Source organism: Bufo bufo, chromosome 4 (assembly GCF_905171765.1).
Source record: "Bufo bufo chromosome 4, aBufBuf1.1, whole genome shotgun sequence".
Lineage (NCBI taxonomy): Eukaryota > Metazoa > Chordata > Amphibia > Anura > Bufonidae > Bufo > Bufo bufo.
The window spans coordinates 118607667-118632100 of record NC_053392.1 but is presented as its reverse complement, the minus strand read 5'-3'; the positions used below and the strand labels follow the sequence as shown (position 1 = coordinate 118632100).

At 44.5% G+C, this 24434-nt stretch overlaps 1 protein-coding gene across 1 annotated transcript; it reads left to right on the top strand.

Annotated features, from left to right (window-relative positions):
• Window positions 1-15: 15 nt before the first annotated feature.
• Window positions 16-8842, top strand: CEP19 (centrosomal protein 19). The gene is made up of 3 exons (XM_040427757.1): window positions 16-64; window positions 5108-5266; window positions 8158-8842. Exons 2-3 carry the CDS (start codon window positions 5140-5142, stop codon window positions 8517-8519), a joined length of 489 nt encoding a protein of 162 aa, XP_040283691.1. The 5' UTR covers window positions 16-64; window positions 5108-5139; the 3' UTR covers window positions 8520-8842.
• Window positions 8843-24434: the final 15592 nt, after the last annotated feature.

The window sequence follows — 24434 nt, the reverse complement described above, 5'->3', positions numbered from 1 at the left end:
GGCAGCTCCTTTGAGGGGCTTGGTGGTTGGTTGCCGAGGTAACGCCTTCTCTCTGCGGTTTCAGGTGAGTGCTCCAATGTTTCATATCATATACATGGCTTCTGCTTCTGTAGAGGAAGGATCTCTACCCCTACAGCCTTTATTAACTGATCTAGTGTAAAACATTGCGCTGCCATTTGTGTTTGAATGTACATGATGGGAGGAGTTGTTTTAGTACAGCTGGTGGCAGACTGCTGGTGTAGAACAAGGGTCAGCACCCTCCGCTGTGATAAAACTACAACTCCCAGCATGCACACTTGCTTGGCTTTTGTCAGAGCTCCTATAGAAGTGAATAGTGCATGTTGGGAGTTGTAGTTTCACCTGGTGACCCCTGGTGTAGAAGGTGGCCAACTGATTGTATGCCTAGTAGCAAACCATGCTGGCATTGCTGGGACTTGTAGTCTTCTGAATCTGCTGTAAACCCTTTTGAGTTCTGGGATATATAATTGGTGTATTTCGTGTAGTAGTCTCCCACGGAGTCGCGGCTGCCGCCAGCCCGCTGAACGACCATACCGCTACATGACCAGCCCTTCTTCTTCTTCACCAAGGTCAGATCCTGCATGATGGCGCAAACTCCCTGCAGTGTGCTGTCATGATAAGGCCTCGTCCACATTTCTGTCAGTGTCACATCCGTGAAAAATAGCGTACATGTTTCATCCGTGAAGGATCCATGGTTGGTCCATGTGTCCGTTTTTGCCATCTGTCTGTCATCCGTAATTCACTGACATTGCTCAGCTGAAAATTAATTTCCAAAGAATCTCCTAGCAGTCTTCAGTGAAAAACGGACGCAACACTGATACGGTACCATCCATGATTTTCATGTACCCATAGACCTAAATAGGCGTGCTTTGTCCGCATCACGGATCAAAGTAGTGCATGTCTCATACCCACGGTCAGTAAGAAAATACTGAAATATGAACAGACACATTTAAATCAATGAGTACGTGCGCAGTCCGCAGAAAATACAGACAGCACACGTCACTGAAAAACGGAAATGTGGACAAGGCCTAACAGTCTCCCTGCTATTGTCACGTCCTCCACCCGCAGCCCGGGATCCGGTGCAGGGAATTCTCTTATTGACTATTTCTGCATCCATCGGTTTATTTTTGGTGCACATTAGGACACATTTGAAACTTTTCATCTGTGATTTTAATTATGCGATTGAAGCGGATTTGTGTAACAAGACTGAACAGACTGAATACAGCTTCATAAACACCGTAAAACACAGGGGAGGCTTTGAAAACAGATTTTTGTGTGGATTTCTGTGCTTTTCTGCACCAAATACGTGCCAGAATCCTCATGCAGATTTTCTGCAGATCTTACCCTTCCATTAAAAAGGGTGAAATCCGCACAACTGACATCCTGCAGATCCGCTCAGAAAAAATAAGCAAACTGTACACGAGATTTATCAAATCTCATTTGTACTGTACGACGCTGTCGTTTGTCCGTGCAGAGAAAGCAAGCTATAATCCAAAACATGTGCCGGTACCCTAACTTTCACACTAGCGTTCGGGGCTCCGCTTGTGAGTTCCGTTTGAAGGCTCTCACGAGCGGCCCCGAACGGATCCGTCCAGCCCTAATGCATTCTCAGTGGACGCGGATCCGCTCAGAATGCATCAGTCTGGCAGCGTTCAGCCTCCGCTCCGCTCAGCAGACGGACACCTGAACGCTGCTTGCAGCGTTCGGGTGTCCGCCTGGCCGTGCGGAGGCAAACGGATCCGTCCAGACTTACAATGTAAGACTACTTTCACACTAGCGTTCGGGTGTCCGCTCGTGCGCTCCGTTTGAAGGGGCTCACAAGCGGGTGTCCGCCTGGCCGTGCGGAGGCGAGCGGATCCGTCCAGACTTATAATGGAAGTCAATAGGGACGGATCCGCTTGAAGATGACACCATATGGCTCAATCTTCAAACGGATCCGTCCCCCATTGACTTTCAATGTAAAGTCTGAACGGATCCGCTCAGGCTACTTTCACACTTAGAAATTTTTCTAAGTTATAATGCAGACGGATCCGTTCTGAACAGATGCAAACGTCTGCATTATCGGAGCGGATCCGTCTGATGAAACATCAGACGGATCCGCTCCGAACGCTAGTGTGAAAGTAGCCTAAGTCAATGGGGACGGATCCGTTTGAAGTTGACACAATATGGCTCAATTTTCAAACGGATCCTTCCCCCATTGACTTTCAATGTAAAGTCAAAACGGATCCGTTTGCATTATCATGAACAAAAAAATAAAAAAAAATTTTTTATTTTTTTTGTTCATGCTAATGCAAACGGATCCGTTCTGAACGGATCTAAGCGTTTGCATTATAGGAGCGGATCCGTCTGTGCAGATACCAGACGGACCCGCTCTGAACGCAAGTGTGAAAGTAGTCCGTGTCCAAAATACTGTCGAAGTCCCGACATGTTCCTTCATGGTGCTTTACACCGCTGGCAATGCGAGCTGCAGTGGGAGGTAGACACTACGCAGCCACTGCTGCAATTTTGGCGCAGAGTTGACTCCACTATTTTGGCGGCATAAACTGCAGTGTGAACAGCCCTGGCGTTTCTTTAGGGCTCGTTCACACGAACGTGTGAAGCTCGTGCCCATGCTGTGGACCGCAAATTGTTGTCCTCAATGCACAGGCACTGTCCGTTGGGCAGCCGCATAGGGATCGTGGACCCATCCACTTGAATGGGTCCGTTATCCCTCCGTTCCGCAAAAAGATAGAGCATGTTCTATCTTTATGCGGTGCGGAGGAACGGAACGGAACCCCAGGAAGCGCTCCGTAGTGTTCCGTTCCATGCTTCCATACTGCATCTCCGGATTTGCGGACCCATTGGAGTGAATGGGTCCACATCCGTGATGCGGAATGCACACGAAACGGTTCCCGTGTATTGCGGATCCACAGTACGGCAACGGGCAGCATACGTTCCTGTGAACGAGCCCTTAACCTGTTAAAAAAATTCCTGAATAAGCACTTGCGGTTTAGTTTTTTTTTGGCACCGGCATTGTTTGCCGCGGTCTTTCAGGTGTTTTTTTCACACGGTAGAAATGCCTATTCTTGTCTGCACACCAAACCACAAACCGTACCACGCCAAACAAAAAAAGGTACTAGACCCAAACTCCCAAATAAAAATGCCATCCTCATTGAAAGACGTGTTAAAACGTAGTAAAGCCACATTAAATACAGAGGGTGAGTCTGCATTCAACGTCCAAACATGTAGTGATAGTACAAAGTACAGGCAAGTGCCAAACGGGGATCTCCCAAAAACACCATTCAGAACCCCTACATCACAAAGGCAGCAGGTAGACTCTTCCGCCACATCCGACACGCGGTTCGCCAATGGCTTCCTCTATCGTTTATCACCGGTTTTGACAACTCTCACCCAGTTACTTTTAGCCTCCAACAAAGCTTTAAAAAAGACCGACTTACATTGCATTTTTGTTATCTTTTTTTATATTTTTTGACGTTTTTAATGGCATTTTTTGTATGCCTTGCAGGTGGCCCTATACAGATACATTTCATTGAATAACTCACTGGCTATACGACATTTTTAATTACATGCAATTACAAAAGTATTCAAAACCAGGGGCTCGAAAAATGTAGACCATATTTCATCACACAATCCCTTTAAGCACAGATTTGGATTCCTCATCAAATTCTCTGTCGGATACATATGTCACATGCACTCTGTTCCATCAGAAAATATCCACTTGGTGGAGGCAAATTTGAATGTTGGATCCCCCCCTCACAGATTAGCCCTCTTCCCTTTAACAACATGCCGCACACAAGATGGCGTTCCTAACCACCGTTTTCCATTTATTCAGGTGTCTCCGTAGCTTTAGACCCCCCTGTACATTTTACCACGAATCTGAGTGGAAATGGACCCGATTAGTTTTCGGGCCCCATAGCAGCTGCTACCCTGGTAGTTACTCATGAATGCTATTGCTAAGAATGTCCTTCCTTCTTCACTGTGAGTGCGGACTGTCACTTTTCATTTGTCAGGTCCACAGCCTTAAAGGGAATGTGTCACCGAAATAGTTTCAGCCAGTTAAAACCAAATAGTGACACATATACTTTTATTCTAATCTGTTTTTATTTTCTGATTGCAGATTTCTTTATTCTATTTGCTGTATATAATTTTGGGGGCGGCCATCTTGCCTGAGCTGTTCTTAACAGCATTTAGAGCCATGCTTTACAGCAGCCACATGGTCCATAGAACAGACAGGGATCTCATTGACTTCGAGGGGAGAGTGTTCTAGGCCTGCTCTGAGACCTGTGTAGGGGTCTGGTGGGAGTAGATAAGCTGTGATAGCACCTATTGTGAACTATGGGTCCTGTGATATCTATACATAAAGGTGATATCTGTCATTGTAATCACGCCTGTGGTGATGATGAGATGGCTGCTGAAAAGTGATCTGTACAGAATAGAAGATGGTGCCTATTATTAGGCTTAAAGGAGTTTTCCCATCTCAGACAATTGGAGCGTATCGCTAGGATATGCCCCCATTGTCTGATAGGTGCTGGTCCCACCTCTGGGAGCCGCAGCTACACCGAGAACAAAGCTCCGAAAGTTGTGGTGGGTATACTGTGCTTGCGCAGCCGCCCTCTATTCATTTCTATGGGGCTGCCGAAAATAGCCGAGCACTGGCTCGGCTATTTCTGTCAGCCCCATAGAAATAAATGGGAGCGGCGGCCGCACAATCGCGGTGCAGTCCCATTCACTACTACGGGGAGAGCGCTTGGTGGTGGACGGAGGACCCCGGGGTGGTTCAGCCACCATCTTCCCGCTCCTAGCGATATGCCCCCATTGTTGGGAATACCCCTTTAATGGCCTGTGAGAAAACTGCAGGATTTTAGGATTTTTTTTTTATAACGATAACAACATGGAAATGAAAAATAACAACACCAAAAATTCTTTAAAAATAGGTTTAACATAAAAATCTGATTTAGACAACAGGTCATATTCTGATGACACTACCCCTTTAAATCCAGGGGGACGACGTTCTGTCTGAAGCAGATCTGTGGGTAATGGCTGGAGTGTACATGATAAGTGATGAGTCTCTGTCTTCTTTCTCTTTAAGGTGCTGACGTTCTGGGGATTTCATTTTATAACATGAGTTACAAAGCTAAAAAATGCGGTATTCGGTTTGAGCCGGCCGCCATTATCTTAGTGTATGAGAAGACAGAAGGGAAATCCAGACAGCGCATTATGCCCATCAGGAATTTCTCCAAATTCTCAGGTAATGTATGTCGCTACTGAATAGCTGGCACCCTCCTCGCCCCCCCTATGATCACACCAGTGGCTGGAAATCTAGTCGCTGTCACCTTTTTTATGTGGGTTACCCTTGTGAGGCCTTGTGTAGCTGACATGTATTTGCCACCCTTTGTACATTGATTTATTGTAAGGAAGGGGGGGGGGGGGTTGGTATAGTGATTGTGCGTATTAGGGCACCCCTGTAGTGTGCTTCACATGGTTTGTTTTTCAGGTCATGACCTGGTTTGTATATGGAGATCAGGTAAGACTACTTTCACACTCGCGTTTGGTGCGGATCCGTCATGGATCTGCACAAACGCTTCCGTTCAGATAATATAATCGCCTGCATCCGTTCAGAACGGATCCGTTTGTATTATCTGTAACATAGCCAAGATGGATCCGTCCTGAACACGATTGAAAGTCAATGGGGGAACGGATCCGTTTTCTATTGTGTCAGTGAAAACGGATCCGTCCCCATTGACTTATATTGTGTGTCATCCGTTTGCCTCCGCGTCGTCAGGCGGATACCAAAACGCTGCAGGCAGCGTTTTGGTGTCCGCCTCCAAAGCGCAATGGAGATGGAACGGAGGCAAACTGATGCATTCTGAGCGGAGCCTTTTCCATTCAGAATGCATTAGGGCAAAACTGATCCGTTTTTTGGACCGCTTGTGAGAGCAATGAATGGATCTCACAAACGGAAACCAAAACGCCAGTGTGAAAGTAGCCTAATACAGTTCATATGTTCATAGATTTCTAGGTGTGCTCACTCTTTATAGCCACGCTTCTCTATGCTTCTGATGTACGGGCAGGCGGGGGTCTGCCCCTGGTGCCAGCTGCTAGGAGCGTTTCCATCAATACAGAGCCGGTGGTCTTTTCATTCAGTGACCGCAGCTCATCTCCCCGCACTCCTTCTCCACTCCAGGCCTGGCCCACTGGTGGCGTCATGATGTGGGCGTCACAGCTGCGCAGGGCCGTATGAGAGAAGGAGCGCGGGGAGATGAGCGCCCTCAGAGAGTAAAAGGACCACCAGCTCGCCAGAGTTCCAGCAATGACAGGTATGTGAGGAGGCCACTGGGGGGTCATTATAGTGTGTGAGGGCCCCTCACACAGTATAATGACCCCAAGTACTCCCCCATATAGTATAATGACCCCAAGTGGCCACATACAATATAATGCCCCCATACAGTATAATGCCCTTACAGTGCCCTCCATACAATAAAATGACCCCCAGTGAGGGGGCCACGAGGGTCTTTATACAGTATGGGTGGTCACTGGAGGTCATTATGCTGTATGGGGGCACTATACTGTATGGGGGTCATTATACTGTATGGGGGTACTGGGGGTCATTATACTGTATGGAGGCACTGGGGGGCATTATACTGTATGCGGGTATTTGGGGTCATTATACTGTGTGGGAGCCACAGTGAGACTGTATGGGGGGTGCCGGGGGTCATTATACTGTATGGGGGTTACTGGGGGTCATTATACTGTATGGGGGATATTTGGGGTCATTATACTGTGTGGGAGCACAGTGAGACATGTACATGTGGAATTTTTTATTTTTTTGTATTTGGGGGGAAGGAGGTTCCAGAAAAAGGATTGACCTTAGGTGCCAAATACCCTAGGTTCACCACTGGGAGGGGCTGTGTGGCACCATATTGACTCAGGCTGTACCTGACCATTCTTTACATACAGTATAGACCAAAAGTTTGGACACACCTTCTCATTCAAAGAGTTTTCTTTATTTTCATGACTATGAAGGCATCAAAACTATGAATTACCACATGTGGAATTATATACATAACAAACAAGTGTGAAACAACTGAAAATATGTCATATTCTAGGTTCTTCAAAGTAGCCACCTTTTGCTTTGATTACTGCTTTGCACACTCTTGGCATTCTCTTGATGAGCTTCAAGAGGTAGTTCCCTGAAATGGTTTTCACTTCACAGGTGTGCCCCGTCAGGTTTAATAAGTGGGATTTCTTGCCTTATAAATGGGGTTGGGACCATCAGTGGCGTTGAGGAGAAGTCAGGTGGATACACAGCTGATAGTCCTAGTGAATAGACTGTTAGAATTTGTATTATGGCAAGAAAATAGCAGCTAAGTAAAGAAAAACTAGTGGCCATCATTACTTTAAGAAATGAAGGTCAGTCAGTCAGCCGAAAAATTGGGAAAACTTTGAAAGTAAGGGCTATTTGACCATGAAGGAGAGTGATGGGGTGCTGCGCCAGATGACCTGGCCTCCACAGTCACCGGACCTGAACACAATCGAGATGGTTTGGGGTGAGCTGGACCGCAGAGTGAAGGCAAAAGGGCCAACAAGTGCTAAGCATCTCTGGGAACTCCTTCAAGACTGTTGGAAGACCATTTCAGGGGACTACCTCTTGAAGCTGATCAAGAGAATGCAAAGAGTGTGCAAAGCAGTAATCAAAGCAAAAGGTGGCTACTTTGAAGAACCTAGAATATGACATATTTTCAGTTGTTTCACACTTGTTTGTTATGTATATAATTCCACATGTGTTAATTCATAGTTTTGATGCCTTCATAGTCATGAAAATAAAGAAAACTCTTTGAATGAGAAGGTGTGTCCAAACTTTTGGTCTGTACTGTACATCTAATGCACCTGTAGATGGCTCTAGAGACAGTTCTCTTGTTCCACCTGTAGGTGGCAGTAAAGAGTTGTCATCCTTATAGAAAACCTATTTGCTGTATTACTCAAATGGTCGGATGCTGTACGTAAAGCAGATTGTTAGGATGATAAATACTTCTTGGTGATAGAGAACGGAGATAGTCAGCGCACATGCCGGATGCTTCATCTCGGCCATACTGGAGGTCCTGCTTGCTTTAATGTGCTGTTGATTTGCTGTGTCCGTAGATTGCACCCGAGCAGCGGAGCAACTTAAAAACAACCCTCGGCACAGGCAGTACTTGGAAGGGGTATCCCTGAAGCAGCTGGAACGATTGTATAAGTTAGTAAAGGCACATCTGAAAGGTGAGAGCCTAGAGGTGAGCCTTGAGCTCATCCAGAAGGAAGAATCTATCGATCCGGATGAAGACCTGAACAAACTGGACGACAAGGAACTCGCCAAGAGGAAGAACATCATGGATGAACTGTTCGAAAAAAACAGAAAGAAAAAAGACGACCCGGACTTTGAGTACAATGTAGAGGTGGATTTTCCTCAGGAAGAGGTTGTAGAAAGCTGTGGTTGGGATGACGAATCTGAGCAGGGCTTCTGACCTCAGTCAATGACCTCAGGACTGATAGGTGAAATGGCGCTAACGTTATGTGCATTTGCAAAGATTTTGAATTCTGAATCCCCATCATGCATTGCATCACTACCTGTATTACAGTCCAGAGATGCATTCACAATTCCCCAGGCTTCAGAGCTGCAGTCTCCCAGCATTCCTTCTGATTTACATAAGCTGGCTGACTATTTGCAGTATCCATCTATTGTACTGTGTGGCTCGTGGACTATGATGCAGTATAGCAGGTACCGGTGTACAGATTAGTATACACCAAGAACTGCTGTATACATGCTGTAGGAAGAGCTGTTAAAGGGTTAGTCTGGTTCTGTGAAGTTATCCCCTCTCCACAGGACAGGAGATCGCTACTAGATCGGTTGGGTCCTACTGCTGGGACCTCCACCAATCACAAGAGCTGGGACTCTGTACCCCAAGGAGCCCCCTGAAGTGAATGGAGAGGCCGGCGGGGCATGTGTGCAGCCGCTCCATTCTTTTCTGTGGGAGTTGCAGAGTCCATATTAATGGAGCGGCTGCGCACATGCCCTGCCGGCCTCTCCATTTCAGGGGGGCTCCATGAGGAATAGGGTCTCCACTCTTGTGATTGGTGGGGGTCCCAGCAGTAGGCCCCAACCAATCTAGTAGTGATCCCCTGTCTTGTGGTGAGGGGATAGCTTTACATAACTGGAATACCCCTTTAAGTCTGGGCCGCAAGACCATGCAATAAGTAGCAAGACCTTGTGGCTCTGACACTGTACAGATCCGGCTCCTGCAAGGAATTGGGTCATTTACGTAGTATCACTGCAATCTCTTTTTAACCCTCCATGTTTTGTGTGTCACGTGACACCTAAACCCTTTGGGATTGGTGTGACAAACACATATATACCATGGAGTTATTGTAGCATGTATCACGAGTAAGGACCGACATGTGATGGTCTGAAACGCGTAGATTGTTACTATGTGTGTTTTGGAGTTTTTATACTGCAAGAAATAAAGGTTTGTTCGTCTTACAGAGCCGGATCAGTTAATTATCCTTTTTCTGTACTGTACTATTTTTTATGCACATTTTATATAAGCTATGTTTAGAAAATGATTTATTTGACTGGGGACTGGAGGTTTTTAAGAAAGATCATCGGTCATAGCTATCGGTCATAGCTATCGGTCATAGCTTATCTTAATTATTGTGCCACTTTTTGATATGGTTTGTGCTTTCTGTACCATTTTCAAGATCTCTGCTTGCTGTCAGCAAACAAAAGAATTGTTGAAAGAGAAATCAGTGCCATGTCCTGAAATCCACACAGATTTTTGTGTATGTAACCCCCTACTCATTTTCTTGCACTGTTTGTGTTACAGATGTTTTGTGCAGAATCCGCAAATAATAAAATTAAGTTAGTGAGCAGCCGGTGTGATCATACAGTTTGAGCATGTTCACAGGAGGCTAGCATTGCAGATTGCACTGATTCTGATTGCAATACTGTTTTCCTCTTGAAAGCTATGAACACCTCAGTGGAACATGACAGATGTGATTAGAACTTGATGGGATCTGTTGCTGATATCTGTCATGCAACGGATCCAGCAGAGTGTTGTGGTTTCCGTTATAAACAGAGTCTTCCTCCATATTTTCTGAATGGAAAAATGCATTAAGCTGAGCTTTGGCGCACCCCTCCACCCCTACTTTACAGGAGCTGTAAAGGGAAGAATACTTACCTGCTTCCTGGCACTGACTTCGCGCTCCTTCTCCTCCTGACCTGCGATGCTCCGCTGGGTTCCCTCGCTATAAACATCCAGTTTGATATCTCCACAGCCAGTCACTGGCTGCAGCGGTAACCAGCTCCCCTTACTTCATGACGCAAGGGGATCCGATCACCGACGCAGCCAGTGATTGGCTGCAGGTGATGTCAAACCGGATGTTTATAGCGAGGGAACCCAGCGGAGCATCGCAGGTCAGGAGGAGAAGGAAGGAGCCAGCCCTGGCAAGCAGGTAGGTAATCTTCCCTTTACCGGTCCGGTAAAGTGGGAGGGGGGCAGCAACTGCTGTTTGAAGAGGAGGTGGTGCTCCATGCGAACGCCGCTTCCTCTTCATTACACTACACGACGTCTCCTGTGGAGAGGCGGCATAGTGTAATAACAAGTACTTATTCCATTTGGAGCGAGTACTTGTTATTACACTGCACTGCCGAAACTTCCAGTAAGTTTCATTTCATGTTATTTTTCCCCAAAAAGGTGCATGAAATTACAATTTACAGAGAAATTACAGAGAAATCCCATAAATTTGAACAAACTATTTGTATATGTACAACATATTTTATTCCTATGGATCATGACTGTAAAATTATAGAATTGATATAGCTTGTATATCCTCTAAATTTGCATCGTTTTAATGTTTTTCTTGATTTTTGTATCACAACAAATAAAAATATTTTGCAATATTTTTTATTTCTGTTTTGTCTCCCTTATTACAAGATATCATATTAGTAATAATACCAAAGCGAACCAAAATGAGGCTGAAGAAATATCCAAAAATACAAATTATTCTTTATTTCATCACCAATATACCGGTATACAATTACAGATTATGAAATAAAAATAGGAGATAGCCAGGAGTCAAAGAGATGTGTATAGCCTGCTCCAGCAAAATACAGGAAGCATGATACTGTATATAAAATGGTAATAATATAATATACAGGGAGTGCAGAATTATTAGGCAAGTTGTATTTTTGAGGATTAATTTTATTATTGAACAACAACCATGTTCTCAATGAACCCAAAAAACTCATTAATATCAAAGCTGAATATTTTTGGAAGTAGTTTTTAGTTTGTTTTTAGTTTTAGCTATTTTAGGGGGATATCTGTGTGTGCAGGTGACTATTACTGTGCATAATTATTAGGCAACTTACCAAAAAACAAATATATACCCATTTCAATTATTTATTTTTACCAGTGAAACCAATATAACATCTCAACATTCACAAATATACATTTCTGACATTAAAAAACAAAACAAAAACAAATCAGTGACCATTATAGCCACCTTTCTTTGCAAGGACACTCAAAAGCCTGCCATCCATGGATTCTGTCAGTGTTTTGATCTGTTCACCATCAACATTGCGTGCAGCAGCAACCACAGCCTCCCAGACACTGTTCAGAGAGGTGTACTGTTTTCCCTCCTTGTAAATCTCACATTTGATGATGGACCACAGGTTCTCAATGGGGTTCAGATCAGGTGAACAAGGAGGCCATGTCATTAGATTTTCTTCTTTTATACCCTTTCTTGCCAGCCACGCTGTGGAGTACTTGGACGCGTGTGATGGAGCATTGTCCTGCATGAAAATCATGTTTTTCTTGAAGGATGCAGACTTCCTGTACCACTGCTTGAAGAAGGTGTCTTCCAGAAACTGGCAGTAGGACTGGGAGTTGAGCTTGACTCCATCCTCAACCCGAAAAGGCCCCACAAGCTGAAGTGGATCTGGCTTCTGTGGAGCAGAATCGACGTGGGTGCACCCCCCCCCCCCACCCCCCACCAGTCTGATATTGATGGCTTGTCCTGAGTATAGAACCGTCAGTATTGAAGTCCCAGAGAACACTTTGCTGAAGTGCTGGATGTCATACTAATGTTAGTGTTGTTGGATATTAAAGGGGTTGTTCTGCCATTTATATTGATAACCTATGCTCAGGATAGGTCATCAATATCTGATCAGTAGGGGTCCGACACCCGGGACCCTGCCGATCAGCTGATTGAGGAGGTGGCTGCACTCCATGCGAGCTGTACTTCCTGTTGATTACACTACACGTCATCTCGTGTGTGAGCGGTGGTGTAGTGTAATTATAAATACTCGCTCCATTTTTTACTTTAAAGGGTTTATGCCACAAAACTGTTCTACATTTTTCAAACCAGCAGGTGGATCTGAATATTTTTTGCATGTAATTAAAATTTTTGTGTAGCTGCTGAGTTATAATACTTACCTATATAGTGCCACATGCTGTTTGTTATTTTCCTTATTTCTCTGTCCACCTCAGTAAAATTAATGAGGTGGTCACACATGCTCAGTAGTTCTATAATTCAACTGCCACCAGCCATATCTACAGTTAGAAGCTGTGACAGTTACTCGAGAGAGCTACAGGAGAACAGATATGCCCCCTGAGAAAGGACACACCTCCTAAGCTGTGACGGTTAGAAGGAGAGAGCTGCAGCAGACAAGACACGCCCCTGGAGCTGAGATAGAGCTGTGGCAGAAAGGACACACACCCTGAGCTGTCATAGGGAGAGAGAGGTCTGCAGCAGAAAGGACATGACCCCTGATCTGTGATAGGGAGAAAGTTGTAGCACAATGGACATACGTCCTGATCTGCCAGATTGAAATAAATCTAGCGGAGCAATTGGAACAATGAATGAGGAGATCTCTGGATCCATGTGAGGTACAGGGCTGGATCTAGCTTTGTTAGAAAGAGATTGCCATGTACTATATGATGTCTGAATTAAATTTTTTCCATTAAAGGGGTTGTCTCACTTCAGTAAATGGCATTTATCATGTAGAGAAAATTAATACAAGGCACTTACTAATGTATTGTGATTGTCCCTTTTGCTTCCTTTGTTGGCTGGTTTAATTTTTCCATCACATTATACATTGCTTGTTTCCAGGGGTTATGACCATCTATCAATTCAGCATCGGTGGCTGTGCTTGCACACTATAGAAAAAAGCGCTGGCCTCTCTGGTGGCCAGGACCGTGGGAGCGTACATAGGCCTAGGCTTTTTCCTATAGTGTTTAGGCACGACCACCAACATTGGATTGCAGGGTGGTCATAACCATGGAAACGGGAAGTGTATAATGTTATGGAAAAATTTGTCAAGCCAGCAAAGGAAGCAATATGGACAATCATAGTACATTAGTAAATGCCTTGCATTGACTTTGACTACATGATAAATGTAATTTGCGGAAGTGAGACACCCCTTTAATTATAGGATAACCTTTGTACAATTCCTTCAAGTGTGTGGCATCAACTAGTTTGTTTTCAGTGCTTATGGACAGGTTTAAAGTACAGTTTGGTTGTCGGCAATATGTCAACTGATGGAGCGTGCCAAAATTTTTTTTTTTGTGTGTGATTCATACAGTATGTAATGCAACATAAAAAACCTCTTCATTCCTCTGTATGAAAATCTATGCCTACAGAGGTGCAGTAGGGCCCTAAGGCTCCCTTCAGACGTCCGTAACGTGTTTTGCAGATCCGCGGATCCGCAAAACACGGACAGCGACAATGTGTGTTCCGCATTTTGCGGACAGCACATTGCCAGCACTAATATAATATGCCTATTCTTGTCCGCAATTGCGGACAAGAATAGGACATGTTCTATTTTTTTCGGGAACGGAATTGCGGACCCCGAAGTGCTGGTCCGCAATTCCGTATCCGGGCAGCACATCGTGCTGCCCCATAGAAATGAATGGGTCCGCAATTCCGTTCTGCAAAATGCAGAACTAAATTGCGGACGGTTAAATGGAGCCTTAGAAGTCAATGGCTGCTGTATTACAGGGAGTGCAGAATTATTAGGCAAATGAGTATTTTGACCACATCGTCCTCTTTATGCATGTTGTCTTACTCCAAGCTGTATAGGCTCGAAAGCCTACTACCAATTAAGCATATTAGGTGATGTGCATCTCTGTAATGAGAAGGGGTGTGGTCTAATGACATCAACACCCTATATCAGGTGTGCATAATTATTAGGCAACTTCCTTTCCTTTGGCAAAATGGGTCAAAAGAAGGACTTGACAGGCTCAGAAAAGTCAAAAATAGTCAGATATCTTGCAGAGGGATGCAGCACTCTTAAAATTGCAAAGCTTCTGAAGCGTGATCATCGAACAATCAAGCGTTTCATTCAAAATAGTCAATAGGGTCGCAAGAAGCGTGTGGAAAAACCAAGGCGCAAAATAACTGCCCATGAACTGAGAAAAGTCAAGCGTGCAGCTGCCAAGATGCCACTTGCCACCAGTTTGGCCATATTTCAGAGCTGCAACATCACTGGAGTGCCCAAAAGCACAAGGTGTGCAATACTCAGAGACATGGCCAAGGTAAGAAAGGCTGAAAGACGACCACCACTGAACAAGACACACAAGCTGAAACGTCAAGACTGGGCCAAGAAATATCTCAAGACTGATTTTTCTAAGGTTTTATGGACTGATGAAATGAGAGTGAGTCTTGATGGGCCAGATGGATGGGCCCGTGGCTGGATTGGTAAAGGGCAGAGAGCTCCAGTTCGACTCAGACGCCAGCAAGGTGGAGGTGGAGTACTGGTTTGGGCTGGTATCATCAAAGATGAGCTTGTGGGGCCTTTTCGGGTTGAGGATGGAGTCAAGCTCAACTCCCAGTCCTACTGCCAGTTTCTGGAAGACACCTTCTTCAAGCAGTGGTACAGGAAGAAGTCTGCATCCTTCAAGAAAAACATGGTTTTCATGCAGGACAATGCTCCATCACACGCGTCCAAGTACTCCACAGCGTGGCTGGCAAGAAAGGGTATAAAAGAAGAAAATCTAATGACATGGCCTCCTTGTTCACCTGATCTGAACCCCATTGAAAACCTGTGGTCCATCATCAAATGTGAGATTTACAAGGAGGGAAAACAGTACACCTCTCTGAACAGTGTCTGGGAGGCTGTGGTTGCTGCTGCACGCAATGTTGATGGTGAACAGATCAAAACACTGACAGAATCCATGGATGGCAGGCTTTTGAGTGTCCTTGCAAAGAAAGGTGGCTATATTGGTCACTGATTTGTTTTTGTTTTGTTTTTGAATGTCAGAAATGTATATTTGTGAATGTTGAGATGTTATATTGGTTTCACTGGTAAAAATAAATAATTGAAATGGGTATATATTTGTTTTTTGTTAAGTTGCCTAATAATTATGCACAGTAATAGTCACCTGCACACACAGATATCCCCCTAAAATAGCTAAAACTAAAAACAAACTAAAAACTACTTCCAAAAATATTCAGCTTTGATATTAATGAGTTTTTTGGGTTCATCGAGAACATGGTTGTTGTTCAATAATAAAATTAATCCTCAAAAATACAACTTGCCTAATAATTCTGCACTCCCTGTATGTCTCTGTAGAACTTGAAAGATGCAAGATATTCGTGTACAGAACACTCTCCCATATGCTTTTCATTTGGTTAGGATCTACTCCTGATTTTGGATAAATAATATTGCATCAATTGTGAAAATAAAGGTAACCTGTCACCATGAAAGTGTAAAGTAATCTGCAGGCAGCACATTATAGAGCAGGAGGAGCTGAGCAGATTGATATGTAGTTTTGTGGGAAAATATTCAGTAAAACTTGTAATTTATTCATTTAAATTCCTGCTCATTCTGGTCTTTGAAGTCCAGGAGGTGGTCCTATCAGTGATTGACAGTAGGGACGAGCGAATCGACTTCGTATGAAACATCTGAAGTTGATTCACATAAAACTTTGTTTCAATACTGTACAGAGTGAGCGCTCCGTACAGTGTTAGAATGTATTGGCTCCGTTGAGCCGAAGTTCTTCGCATAATAACTTCAGAAATTGATTTATACTGTAAAAACCATTTCCCGAACTCGGGTTCGGTTCCAAGGTACCACTTGGAACCGAACCCGAGTTCGGGAAATGTTTTTTTTTACAGAGATAGCTGTCAATCACTGATAGGACCGCCTTCTGGACTTTGAAGACCAGAATTAATGATAAGTTTTACTGAATATATTCCCAGAAAACGATATAATAATCTGCTCAGCTCCTCCTGCTCTATGACCTGCTGCCTGCAGCTCAGACATTATGTTCAATGTGACAGGTTCCCTTTTACCTAGAGGTGGGATGAATCCAATTTCTTTCGAATCCGAATCCGAAAAGGTTCTCGAATATATTGAATCTTTCGAATCTCGAATCCTACGAATCCTGTACATAAGAATTATTGGGATCTGTGGATGACACTGTTATGGAGTGGGATCTGTGGATGACACTGTTATGGAGGGGGATCTGTGGATGACACTGTTATGGGGGGATCTGTGGAAGACACTGTTATGGAGGGGGATCTGTGGATGACACTGTTATGGAGGGAAATCTGTGGATGACACTGTTATGGGGGGATCTGTGGATGACACTGTTATGGAGGGGGATCTGTGGATGACACTGCTATGGGGGGATCTGTGGATGACACTGCTATGGGAGGGATCTGTGGATGACACTGCTATGGGAGGGATCTGTGGATGACACTGTTATGGAGGGGGATCTGTGGATGACACATACCGTATATAGCATCTTATGCTATATGTGTCATCCACAGATCCACCCCATGACAGTGTCATCCACAGATCCCCCCCCCCACCATAGCAGTGTCATCCACAGATCCCCCTCCTTAATACAGTGTCATCCACAGATCCCACCCCATAACAGTGTCATCCACAGATCCCCCTCCCTATAACAGTGTCATGCACAGATGAGCAGTCAAAATGAATGGGGGCACATTTCAATTGGGGGGGGGGGCACAGCGTGATGTAGGGGGGCCGCGGCCACCCCTTGGCGATGCCACTGGGGAGATAGCAGACGGGATTCGTCGGATTCGAATTTCGTAAATTACGTCGGGATTCGAGTCCACGAATCCCACGAATACACCTCTACTTTTAACAAATTAAGTTTTAAAAAAAATAAGGTAGTTACATGTGGCAGCATATTCTAAAGATGAGCCTTGAGACCAAGCTTTATTTGTACAAGGACCACTCCACTTTTCCTTTGCAATAAACCAGGGCATGGCGCAAGCCAGGCTGTGTGTAGTTCAGCCTTCTCTTAAATGCAGTTTGATGATACTGAAGTCCTATCCCAGGATAGATACAAAAAAAAGGATATGCATCACCTAACAAATAAGGGTGCTACACAACCATACTGAGCAGATACCATAGTAAGAGAAAATATTTATGGCTATATAAAAAGTGAGCACACCTAAGCAATTAATCTTTATTATATATAAGTCCTATGCCATATAAAACCATCCCATAAAGTCACTTAAAAACACAAGAATCTTGTGAAGCAAACTAGGAGAGCGCCATGATAAATACTCCCCTACCTGTCCCCATAGTAAAAAATAAATAATCGGAAAACCAAAGGGCCAAAATGTCATCATCAAAGCAAATAAACCACAAGAAAATATGTACATTAATAGTATTCAGTATGAAAGGTATACAAAACCCATGGGCACCAGGCTTTCCCAGGATAGAAGAAAAAAAACACAACGCAACAGCACATTGCAAACACAAATAACAAAGTAAATACAATAGTGCCATACTCACTATAGTTACATTATAAATGTGAGATTCTTGGCAAATATCTTTTGTACAAAATTATTTGTGCCTGTCCACCAACGACATGGCGATCTCTTTACGACAGGAACCTACACAAAATACTACCTCCTCTGGTGCCATACCAACCTCCATTAAATTCAGGGAATGCAGGTTCCACATGCATGCTGAGCCCACTCAGTATACAACCTCTCCCGTGCCAAATGGTCTCCATTAAATATAGGGAGAGCAGGTTACAGCTTTATACTTGCACTAATTAAAATCAGCCATACCTCCAATGCAGACTGCAAAAAAAGAAATGGGGGTTAGTCAGCACAATTCCAGTGCGCAGGTGCATGTCGCCATGGCTGGAAGCACAAAAGTCTGTCTCAGGCTGATTTTAATAAGTGCAAGTATAAAGCTGTAGCCTGAATTCAATAGAGACCATTTGGCATCAGGAGAGGTTGTATACTGAGTGGGCTCAACGTGCATGTGGGACCTGCATTCCCAGAATTTAATGGAGGTCATCATGGCACCAAAAGAGGTATAATATAGTGTGGGCTCAGCAAGCATGTGGAACTTGCATTCCCTGAATTTAATGGAGGCCTGTATGGCACCAGCGGAGGTAGTATTTAGTTTAGGTTCCTGTCCTAAAGAGATCGCCTTGCCGTTGGTGGACAGACACAAAATATTTTGTACAAAATGTATTTGCAAAGAATCTCACATTTATAACATAGCATTAGCATTTTACAATTCCTATAGTGAGTATGGCATTTACTTGATTATTTGTGTTTTCAAAGTGCTGTTGCATTGTGGTTTTTTTCAGCCATGTCGACGTGCACCTGTGCATTTGAATGTGCTGACTGACCCTTATTTTTCCTTTGCATTCCCCAGGATAGGCCATCATTTAAGTACTGCACCCCCTTCAGTGTTCACCTGCACGCTGTCTAGATTGTAGCGGCGAGGCAGGGTAAATACAACTTCCTCTTCTATTCACTTGAATGGGACAAACAAGTTTACTTACCCCTTCCATGTGCTCTCCCCAGTCCTTTTTCTCTGCATGAGCCCCTACAGATTTGCACCACATGGTCTCTCCCCTAATGCAGACCGCTCCGTGAATCTACCTTTCTGAATACTCCATAGATATTATTCCTCTCCAGACTGCTTCCCACAGACATAAAAAACTGTAATTACACCAGTAAAACCAATTCCTACTGTGATATGCCGGGATCTTGCCGTCACAACAAATACAACACATCCGCTTTCACCCACTCCATTCTAGCTACTACATCAACATTATGGTACATAATGTACGCAGGCCAGTGTCGGACTGGGGTACCTAGGGCCCACCAGTAAAATCTATTTTGGGGGCTCACCGTATGGATACATTCGAATATAATAAATAATTTAACAAGTTTTTTTTTATATGAACATAGGCTGGTTGAGGTGCTGTACATTGAATATATGCATGTAGTGCAGTAAGTCTACTGTGTTATGTGCCACTTGTGCAGGGGGTGGGAGACTAGGGGCCCACCGGGGGATTCACCTGTACCCCTGTGGGCCAGTCCGAGCCTGCCGCAGGCCACTGCGTCTACACACGTGACACACATCAGTGAACCATCACTCCGTGAGTCATTCAACACTGACTGTTGGCCGATCTGGGCTCTCCCAGGCCACTGCACTGTACACAACGTCCCTCCATCAGTGATGGAGTGACATCATATGCGCCGCAGGCTGGCAGTAGTCAGTTAAAGGGGCTGCCGCCAGGAATAGTGATGCTGGCTGTCCACAACTATATCTGCATCTTGAGGACACAGATCCAGTTGAAAGTTGTGGTGTCACTGACAGGCGGGGACTCCAGGCAGTTACATTGTGTGGTGGTAAAGACAGCCTCTGGTTCCACACATGTGCAATACCTACCATTAGAAGTTAGGATGTTGCTTTGCTGTTAGCAGCTAAATGTTGAATATTCCTCTGCTCATTCCTCTTGAGCAACCCATTAGTCACCATGAACAGTTGCTTTCTCTTGAGAAAGAAGAAGTGCGGAGCAGGAAGTTGCTGTCATGCAGGCCTTCTCCTTTCTTATTCTTCAGCAACTGATTTCCTCTGAAGAAACGTGCAAAGCTTGGAGAACTGCACTAAAAGAGGAAGTTAATGGGCACGAAGACCCCCCCACCTGCCAACTTTCCATCGCTTCTGTCCGGTTACTATATTTAATATTGTCCTACCATTAGACAATCACTATAAAATGTTCTTGCTCTGATATCCAGGTACAGTATATATCAGTACAATGTTGTGAGAAATAGGAAATAAAATTATATATATATATTTTATCCAAAGTATATATATATATATATATATATATATAAAGCGAAAAAGTGGGACTGCACTCCTGAGTAGTAGTGAAAATCAAAAACTTTTATTCACCCATAATATGGCAGAATTGCGACGTTTCGGCTCACCAGAGCCTTCCTAGCTTGAGGAAGGCTCTTGTGAGCCGAAATGTCGCAAGTCTGCCATATTATGGGTGAATAAAAGTTTTTGATTTTCACTACTACTCAGGAGTGCAGTCCCACTTTTTCACTTTATGATATTGGGTATTGCCGCCACCCTTCGTTGGACTTTGCACCCACACCCTGGATGGTGCTCCCGCTGGACTTTTTCTTCTATATATATTGTTGGGACCTGTACGTGTAGGTGTGGTCAGTCATAACAGCACGCTGTGGTATTTGTCCGGCTGCCTCTCGGCATGTTTGCCGTGCTTCGGCCGCATCTTCCGCCCGTCCCCATTATAGTGAATGGGGCTGGACCTCCGGCAGCACACTTGTGCAAGCATTAGTACGGATCCGGCAGGCTGTGCCCCTGCCGAAACAGCCTGCCGGACAAACCTAACACTAGTGTGAAAGTAGCCTTAGCAGTTTAATAGTCCACTATAGTCCATAAACAACAAAAGTATTGTTCCCGTTTGGGCACTAACTAAACAGAATCATCACCGCACCTAGGTAGCTGGTGGACACACGATCAGACTCTCCTCAGCTGAATGAGCATTTCAGCCTGGTAATTATCCCCACAGTAATGAGCCCGGCATCTACACCTGGGGTTACTTCAGGCTAGGGAAAAATGTTGTACTGGAGTCGGGAGGGATTGGCAGGTCTCTCTACCAACCTACCCACCATTCTATAAAAATCCCCACGATTTTGAACTATCTGCAGTAACCCATGAGTAGTACAACAGATAATGAATCCTGATCACTACTTTTTAATTCCTTCCTGCCCTTTCCCCACTGCCAGCGTTTAAAGCTGTGCTGCAATATATTGTCAGAACTGCTGCGCACACGTATTACGCATAGGTGTCCTCTCCATTATGTGTACACAGCACATCAGTCTGGCCTGTGTATTTCAGTGCAACTTGGAGAGCTGACAGCGAAAGAACGAGGGTTGCTGGTTGACAAAGGCTTGGATGGGCCGAAACGCATCCTGAATGTATGTTGCACTATATGAGAAAATAAAGAAGTATTGAAGAATACTTTTGTGCTGCATTTTTCTTACAGCGAAAGAATGAGGGGCAGGTATATAAAAAACAGCGATCTGGACTCCTTATGTGTTATAGTACTCGTGTATTACTTCAGATAATAGTCCAAGATCATGGTGACAGACTACACTTTGCTGCAACCACCTAGCTTTCCTGACCCATCTGAACATTCTGGGTAAGATATACACCCCGTCTGGTACTTTACCATCCACCATGTTGCATTATATATGTAAGGGGGGGCACTAAAAAAATTACATTTGGGCCCATTTGGTGCTAGTTAACACTAACACCCCCCCAACCATCTGTGACAGGAGGTTTTGCTGCCTCTATGCTTCTATCTTTCCCTTACCATTGTTTGCCACCATTATCTACTACATCAGTCCTCACTTCAGCTGTACTTCATCAGTGTTCAGTTCAGTTCTACTACATCCTTAGTACATCTCTGCTATCTCGGGTTTACAGGTGTGCTACACCAGACTTCCAGCTCTGCTACATCTACAGCCTAACACATGAAGCTACCACCTTAGCCCTTTGACTCTGATACATTGGCTGTGCAGCTCTGCAGCATTGATCCTTCAGTCTGCTCCACCAGTCCTCCAGCTCTGCTACACCAGACGCACATATCCAGGCTGCTTCAAAATCAGCTCTACTGGATAAGTTGCCTTATGGATCTAACTCACCAAGTCAGCATGTAACACTGTCAGGGGTGCACCTAGCCTCTCTGCTGCCTGAGGCGAAAACTGAAACGGCCCCCCCCCCATGCCAATTTCTTAACCTAACCCCTTTGCCACAATGAAAGCGCTCATTGCCCATGGCCCTTCTGCTGTCCCCCTCTTGTCCCTACCTTGTGCTGCCTGAGGCGATCACCTCACATGGCCTCATTGGTGGTGCACCCCTGAACACTGTGATGAGGGGCTCCCTGCTCAGGTTAGGTTACCAGCACCCAGTAAAATAAAGAATGCAGTGAACCTGACTGGGCCCTCATAACAGCTGCGTGACCTACATCCATAGTGTGTATGCCCTTGCCTCGCAGAGTTATTGCAACGTTAGGCCGTGGTGTGCCAATTGCGCTAGGCTAACTTACTTCCATCTGTCCCCCATTAATTGCTAATATCCACATAGGTTAAAGGGGCTCTCCAGCATGGCCTATAATGTGTTCACCTTGGCCTGCCAGCATATCTCATCTTTTTCTTTATAAGTATCTTTTTATTGATTTTTACATTATAATTAAACAAACAATGGTATGAAGGTAGGTACATATAACAAACGTCAGCTTGTACTCATCACATTGACAAATCGTTTTGACAGACATCTTCTCTTAAAATCTAGGTAGAGGGGATAGTGAAGAGCGGTCTAGTGAAGAAAGCCAGGGTGATGAATTGTGTTATTTAGCGGTATTACTATCTACTGAGATGATCATTAAGTAGTGCAAAATAACTGAGCAGGGCAAATGATAGGGTAGATTGTTATGGGCATCACTTAGTTGGGCTAACTTCTGAGAATTGAGGAATTCCAGATCTTTAAGAAGTTGGCTTGAGATCTGGATTCCCAGGCTGATAATTCCTCCATATGGTAGATATGATCTACCTTTTGTAGCCAATGTGTTAGTGTAGGGGAGGTCGGTTGGTTCCAATGCTGTGGTATTAAGGATTTTGCAGCGGCCGCCAAGTGGAAAAGTGTCTGTTTTGTCTGAGGGATGTTTTGTAATCTAATATTTAATAGTACAGAGATAGGTGTTGGAAGCTTGTTCAAAGAGCATATTTTCCTAATCGACTCTAGGGTCTCAGTCCAGAAGGTCTGTAGCACTGGGCATGACCACCACATATGCAGGTATGTGCCTTGGGCACATTTCAAACAGGTGTGAGCTTAGGCAGGTCATTTGTTTGAGACGTACTAGAGTGAGATACCATCTGGTGATCAGTTTGAATGAGTTCTCCTGAAGACGTGTGCAACGATAGATACAATGAGACAAGTGGTATAGTTGTTTTATTTCTAACTCTGTCCATGTTGTGTCAAAATCTTTACTCCATACAGCAATTTAGTTTCTCTTAGAGCATGTCGTATACCTGGAATAACAGGTGTTTCGGAAGGAGTTTGGAAGCCATCAGTTTTTCAAATTGTGTGAGGGCTCTTTTAGAGTCCGAGATTGAGTTGTAGGAGGCAAGGAATAATTTGATATGAGCTTTTTGTAGGGAATGTAATGAGGTGGCGACTAGTGGGTCTTCGTTTTCCTCTGCGTCTAAATAGGAGGAGATTGGGATAAGTGTGAGGTCTGTCCCTTTCAGCTGAATGTCAGAGTATTTGGGGAGTTATAGGTCGGAGAGGTCCGCTACTGACATGATTGGGGAAAGGGGAAGGGCTGAGTTTGTCCTTGAACTGGTCCCAGATCTTGAGTGTGGTTTTGATGACTACGTTCCGTGTGTGATGAGTAGGTTGGGAGTTGTCTATACGCCATTTAAGGGGGCGTAATGGTATGGACACTTGGTGTTCCTCTAGGGGTACCCAGAGTTTACTGACATCTGCTCTAGCCCAGTGTAACAATCTAGTGAAGTGCACTGCTTCATAATAAAGCCTCCAATCTCGGAGGGCCATTCCACCTTATGTTTGGTGAGAAGGGCATGGTTTAGACATGGTCTTTTATCTTGCCACAAATATTTGTTTGTTATTTTCTTGATCGTAGCAAAGACGGAGAGGGGGAGAGGGATAGGGAGAGTCTGAAATAAGTAAATAAGTTTTGGCAGCAGTATTGCCTTAATAAGATTTTTCCAGACCATCCATGAAAGGAACCGTAGCGACTATGATTCTAGGGTAGATTGGAATTTTTGTGATAGGGGCGTAATTCAAAGTGTATAGGTCTTTCAAATGAGGGCTGATTTTGAGCCCTAAATATGTGATGTGGGAGGGGGGCCATTGAAAAGAGTACTGTGTTTGTAGGACTTTCCGTTCCGTTTCGGTAATGTTAATCCCCAGTGCCTCTGATTTGGTGGTGTTTATTTTGAAATTGGAAATGGCACCATAGTCTTGCAGAATAGATTGTAGTCCTGGAAAGGCCATTATAGGGTTCGTCAGCATCACGAGGATATCGTCTGCA

What these genes read in the sequence shown, in the direction of transcription:
- CEP19 (XM_040427757.1), top strand. Translation starts at nt 5,140, where the DNA reads ATGAGTTACAAAGCTAAAAAATGCGGTATTCGGTTTGAGCCGGCCGCC. An exon ending in GAATTTCTCCAAATTCTCAG is followed by an intron (nt 5,267 to 8,157) that starts GTAATGTATGTC and finishes CTGTGTCCGTAG; the next exon opens with ATTGCACCCGAGCAGCGGAG.